The sequence below is a fragment of the Papaver somniferum genome, unplaced genomic scaffold (assembly GCF_003573695.1).
Source record: "Papaver somniferum cultivar HN1 unplaced genomic scaffold, ASM357369v1 unplaced-scaffold_33, whole genome shotgun sequence".
Taxonomy (NCBI): Eukaryota; Viridiplantae; Streptophyta; class Magnoliopsida; order Ranunculales; family Papaveraceae; genus Papaver; species Papaver somniferum.
Window position 1 is genome coordinate 3,086,325 of NW_020644373.1, and position 6,083 is coordinate 3,092,407.

General features: G+C 35.5%; 1 protein-coding gene across 3 annotated transcripts; it reads left to right on the plus strand.

The window, feature by feature from the left end:
- The first annotated feature begins 1,158 nt into the window (after window positions 1–1,158).
- Window positions 1,159–5,080, plus strand: LOC113342095. 3 transcript variants are annotated; one of them, XM_026586749.1, is made up of 15 exons: window positions 1,159–1,391; window positions 1,796–1,905; window positions 2,006–2,102; window positions 2,229–2,369; window positions 2,474–2,578; window positions 3,014–3,097; window positions 3,197–3,312; window positions 3,418–3,519; window positions 3,625–3,738; window positions 3,818–3,871; window positions 3,967–4,033; window positions 4,123–4,176; window positions 4,274–4,348; window positions 4,465–4,494; window positions 4,589–5,080. In XM_026586749.1, the coding sequence occupies exons 2-15, from the start codon at window positions 1,877–1,879 to the stop codon at window positions 4,712–4,714; spliced, it is 1,194 nt and encodes a 397-aa protein (XP_026442534.1). In that variant the 5' UTR covers window positions 1,159–1,391; window positions 1,796–1,876; the 3' UTR covers window positions 4,715–5,080. The 3 variants fall into 3 exon arrangements, with proteins under 3 accessions (XP_026442534.1, XP_026442536.1, XP_026442535.1); XM_026586751.1 differs by having other exon boundaries at window positions 1,851–1,905; XM_026586750.1 differs by having other exon boundaries at window positions 1,161–1,313.
- The last annotated feature ends 1,003 nt before the right edge of the window (window positions 5,081–6,083 follow it).

Genomic DNA, 6,083 nt, shown 5'->3' on the forward strand with positions numbered 1-6,083 from the left:
TAGATTCATATAGGAGATCCAGAGTCTATCTACATATTACAAATTTACAAATACGAAGTTTATTAATATAAAGCTTAATAAACCAACTGAATTTAGTTAGTAATTATATGTCTTTGGTGCCCCCATAGGCCTATGTGCTTAAACATATATCCTAACCCAATTTAGTTATACCAATTCAATGTGGTGTCAGCATCATCGTAATAATGCATCCATGGGAATAAAAAACCAAATCTCTGTCGAAGGTTTGTGTTTTGGTTCCTCCACTTACAGTTGTCGTAAGCCCTCCAAATTGGCTTCATGCATCAGTATTACCCCAATTCCAGGTTTGCATGAAGCTTTATGAAAAAATTGTTAACCTTTTGAGAATTTTGAATTTTGGCTTTGGCTTTGGCAACATATCATTTACCCACTGTACATTCTTCCTTCAATCTCAATCTGACGTGAAAGTACTTTAGTTTATTTTGTATGATTAGTCTAAACTGTGAACTGCAATATCGGCAGTAGCCTTGAAGGAAGACCTAAAAGAAGTAATCTCCCAACATGAATCTTATATTTCGTAGGCGAGAAACAGACCCGTGCATCGCACGGGTGAAAAACTAGTTTGTAACGAAAAGTAAATTGCTTTTATGAACATCATTAAGACTATCAAAAATAAATAACAACTTTCATCAATCAAATTCTCTTAAGTGACTCTATGGGAATCAAATTCTCTCGTATAACGATAATAACAATGGCTAACAAATAACAACTTCGGAAAATCATAGAGAAAAAGCTAAACAGTTATTTTTTTCATTGGAACGATATTGTGTGTACAATTAGGATATACAGTAACATAACAGCTTCGTTTGAAAATGCTCCGGGGAGACGCTACATGATACACACGGTCTCTATGATCCACCCTGAAAAGCTATAGGGGGTGGGTTTTGGTCCCACCATTTTATGTGCTGCGGGAGAATTTGCGGGAGAAAATCCTCGGTATACAAATCATTTCTGAATGTTGTGTATCTTGATAAATGAAAACCCTGATGTTGGACACAAATACCGGATACGTACGTTTAAATTCAGACATCTCTTTCACTTTCACCCTTTCTTCTACGGTTATTTATTAATTAATTAATACTACTATGTAGTAGTAGCCTTGTTTAACTCCTTTAAGATATGATAATAACCGATGAAAAACTCATTCCCTTCATTACTTTTCTCTCTCTATATTTATCAAAGTAGCTAGATTAGATTTCACATTCGAATTCTTTTTTAGCCAAAATATTACTACTTTCTATTCTCTTTAATTCACCAAAGAAGAAAATCCAAAGGTAAAAGAAGTTGCCTAAAGACTCAATATAGTATTTTTGTTTTCTTGATTTCTCTAACTCAGAGAAATTCATATCCAGGTTAGTTGATTAATTCTTGAAGTTATTTTTATTCTTAATTAGTAATATTTTTAACGAACTTAATTAACTACATTTACACAACTGGACATTAAAATCTTGAAACTTAAACTCTGTTGATTACTTCTATAGTTGATACCATGAATTGCTAAAAGTAAATCGATTTGGTTTTTCTGTAAGTGTGATTTCCTTTTTCATTTATCCGATGTTAATTACACAGTTTTTCTTGATTAGCTTAAATGGACTTACTAATGTTTTTTTTTTAGATGTAGTCAACCAATTTTCAGAATGGGGAAGTTTTTGACTAAAAATAGTAGTTTTAAGACGGTTAGATAACTGTAACTACTAACAGTTTTCAGTTCTGTCTGGTTCTTTAATTCCTCTTTGTCTTGATTTTGTTGTTTCAGCGATGTCATATATAGCAGCAGTAGTTTGCTAAATTATTAAATTTCGAAAAAATAGCAGATCAAGGCAAAAGAGAGCATACCATGACTAGATCACGAGGTCTCGGATTCAGGTTGGACAATTTTCAACACTTGATTTTTGTTAATCATTAGTCAATTTCAATCAATTTAAGTATTTTGATGAACTCACCAGTGACTTATGCTATGCTGCAGTTCGGTGTTACGAAAAACAAATGTGACCATGAAGATGATTATTAACGCTTTTGTTGGAGTTATCGTTGGCTTCTTGATAGGATTTTCTGTAAACAAGGTTACAAGACTATTGCTTATTGTTTGCATTCTAGTTTTTGTTTTTTTAGATTTTGGTTTTAGTTCTCATTCGTCGTATTATTTTGCAAGTCAATAATGTTTATAAATTACCTTCTATATTGTGCAGTTTGACTCGAGCCTTTTCCATTCCAATAGCCACAATGATGACGCGGTGATTAATAGCTTGTCGCAAAAGCCTTGGTCTTCGGCAGAGTGCCAGAATTTAACTAGCACAGACCTATCTCAAAACTATGGTGCTACCACGAAGGTACTGCTATGTTCTTAAGTAATGTTAAAACCTCAAATCGATATGTAATGCTCTTTAATTTTCTATTGAAACCTTAAACTTGTTTCCTTGTGTTTCTTTTGCAGAGATCACTTCCACGAAATCCGCGCGGTACAGAAACACTACCCCCAGGCATTATCTCATCAGAGTCAGACTTATATCTCCGCAGATTGTGGGGTAAACCAACAGAGGTGGGAATCCTACGCTTTATATGAAAGACATCAAACAAGATCAAATTCTACCAATTTGACGTTTGTTTTCGGTTACTTTTTAGCCTTTTAGGTGTCGCAATTTGGCTGTGTCAAATTGTTCATTAGTTACATGCTCTTGGATGAATGAGCACACACTATCCCTTCCTAGCACCCCTCAGCTTCTTCAGTATGGATATAGCTGATTGACATTTTTACGACTAGCAAGTTACTTGTAATTCATTAATCTCAGATTGACTGTAATTAGTATAAAATGATGTAATTGATTTGTTTGTAGGTACATGTAAATAGGAGGTGTGAATTACATTGTATATTTGACAGGTATCTGCAGCAAAATAAAGCGGAAGGCTTAATTCGTATTAGTGTTTCTTTATGTTGTATTTCTTAATTATAGATTGATCGGTTTGACTCCTGCAGGACTTAACTTTAAAGCAAAAGTATCTTGTAACCTTTACAGTTGGTTACAGACAGAAATACAATATCGATGCAGCAGTTAAAAAGGTGAAACCGAATCTCTGTTCCTTATTGAGTGTGTTTACCTCGTTTTGCAGTCAAGTCTTATATAGTTTGTTCATGAGATTATTTCTCCCTCTCTTACAGTTCTCGGACGACTTTACAATCATGTTGTTTCACTATGATGGCCTTACTACCGAATGGGATGAGTTTGAATGGTCAAAGAGAGCTATCCATGTGAGTGCCCCAAAGCAAACCAAATGGTGAGGATCTATCACTAAAGTCCTCGACCTATTTCGACTTTTCAACTCTGCTTACACATCTTTTCTGAGTATAGCTTCTTATGTGCCTCTGATACTTTGTTCAAGGTGGTATGCAAAGAGGTTCCTGCATCCTGATATTGTGGCACCATATGAGTACATTTTTATTTGGGATGAAGACTTGGGGCTTGAACATTTTAATGCTGATAAGTGAGTTTTTTGGACAGACAAGATCTTTTGTTTCCTTTCCTGAGGAAATTTAAAGTGTTACAGTATATGAAGTTGAGAGTTCTGTATCTTTGTCGTCAATCATAGGTACATAAAGCTGGCAAGGAAGCATGGACTTGAGATATCACAGCCTGGTTTAGAGAAGACCAAAAAGTTTACATGGCCGATGACAAGGAGAATAGTTGGAGGAGAAGTCCACAAGTACGTAGAAAAGAAATGCTCCCAATCCTTCTCCCGCTTTGTTTGCTTGTAGTGCCTTACGGTTGTTTTTTCTTATCAGAGTAGTAGAAGAGAAACCAGGGGATTGCAAAGATCATTTGCCACCATGTGCAGCGTATGAGAAAACATCTACTTCCATATCATTTCTGCTACCAAAAAGCGTCGCCGGGTGTGATTAAATCTCATTAGTTTATTCTATCTTACATGTAGATTCGTTGAGATTCAGGCTCCTGTGTTTTCTCGAGAGGCCTGGCGTTGTGTGTGGCATATGATTCAGGTAGATAATCTACATCAGTTACAAACCTCATCAAATGACTCCTTGAAAACAATATGTGCTAAATATCCTATCATCGTTTTTCTCTGTAGAATGATTTAATACATGGATGGGGTATCGATTTTTCTCTTAGGAGATGTGTAGAGGTCAGTAAACCTACTCCGCAAGTTTTTCTTTGTTACTAGTACATTTACTACTTACTCGTGACTGAAATTTCTCATTCCTTTTATCTTTCAAATATAGCCTGCTCATGAGAAAATAGGAGTTGTTGATGCTCAATGGATTATTCATCAAGGTATTCCAACGCTTTGGAATCAGGTAAGAAAAACATGGCATTAGTCTTACGCTTGAACATTTTTAAGCTGTTAAACTCCCTATTAATCATCAAAATTCTTGTGTTCATGGAATGAAAACCTTTTTTTTTCTCCTTACAGGGTAAAGAGAAATTTGGGAAGAAAAAAATGGTACATGTCCAATTTCCTACGTTCCTATGTTCTTTTCTTATTTATGGATCAGTAAGTTAATAAGTGAATATGAAGTTTATGATTGTATTTTCAGGTAAGAGAAAGGTGTGTTAGAGAATGGGGAATGTTTGGAAATCGAATGCATGACGCGGAGACAAATTACTGTGAAGCAATCTCTGTCAACCAAAGGGAATCCACAAACAGCTCATCATTAGAATGAAGAATAAGATGACAATGCTGTGTCTGACAATGATGATGACGGCGACAACGTGTACCATGATGTTACCAATATCATTGCAATTAATACTTGTGTTTTACCCGCGCTACGTCCTTGGTAACCGTCTTGGCAAAAACAAACCAGTGCCCATTTGTACTGTAGAGAATTCATAGGGCCCGATCTCATGGTCTTCTAAATAGCAAATCGCCAAATCGGTAACACTTCTTTTGATCATTTTGTTTCTCGTAGGAGCTCACTCTTGGACTTTGGACCGTTGGTTCCTTATTTTCGCATAGTTGATTCAGAGGCGTCTTGTTCCTACGTTTATGTGTTCAAGATCGTATATTCGTTTATAATTGGTTGCAAAAATCCATACAAAGGTTGTGCATCATTTATCAAAGTAGCTTAGATTATCCGGAGGGGCCATTTAACATTGCAGTTCAACTGAACGAAGTGCAAAGGTTACCCTAGACATTGTTGGGTGCAATGATATAATAAAAAGTTACCGATACTTATAGCGTGTTTGGATACAAATTTGTTTCTGATTCTGCTTCTCCAGAAATCAGAAGCAAAACTACAAGAATTTTGTGTTTGTAGAAGTCATTTTGAAAAATTATTGTCAAATTGACTTCTGACGTTTTGACTTTCAGAAGTCGTAAAGCAACTTCTGAGTGTATATTCAAACATCCTATTAGCTCCTTTACAATGGAAGTGGTCGATTTGACGTAGCGGACGAGCTCCCAGGTCTCCAACAACAATATGGAAGAGCGGATGCCTCCAGGATAAAATATCCTTTACACCTACTACTATCATGTATAGTAGATGCTCAATTTGGGCTTGACAATTCTGAAAAGGAAAATCCCATACGCTTAATACAACAATATAAAACTATTTTTCTTTTGGGTCTCTCTAAAATATAGAGAAACCCCTTTCCCTTGGATTATATCTATAGGGTTAAGAAAAGCTTGTTTATATAAACAACGTAATACAGCTTAAGAAGAGGAATCTTTCCAATGTGGGACTAATAAGTTTATACAGTCTAGTAAAAAAATTTAAAATTGGAAACTCCCCGATATGGGACTAATAAGATTTTCATTCAATGAGAAAACAAAAAATTAATTTTATTTAGTTAAAAAACTTTAAAATAAAAATTAATACATATTGTTTCCTAACAATCCCCCACATGAATGAAAACCTCGGTAAACATGAAAAACACAGATACATCTTGGTAAATCAACGCCCCAATCCCCACACGCCGGCCTGACCGAACAAACATACAGATCGCCCGTGTGTTGAAATCATACTAGTCATTTCAACCTCCTCTTCATCACACAAAAGTGTGTTGACCCCAGGATCATACCATGAATTGCAT

Bases quoted from the DNA above. Each gene is read 5' to 3' on its own strand.
- LOC113342095 (XM_026586749.1), top strand. From the start codon at position 1,877: ATGACTAGATCACGAGGTCTCGGATTCAG. The intron at 3,872-3,966 runs GTATGAGAAAAC...TCTTACATGTAG, and splicing joins CATTTGCCACCATGTGCAGC to ATTCGTTGAGATTCAGGCTC. The intron at 4,177-4,273 runs GTCAGTAAACCT...TTTCAAATATAG, and splicing joins CTCTTAGGAGATGTGTAGAG to CCTGCTCATGAGAAAATAGG.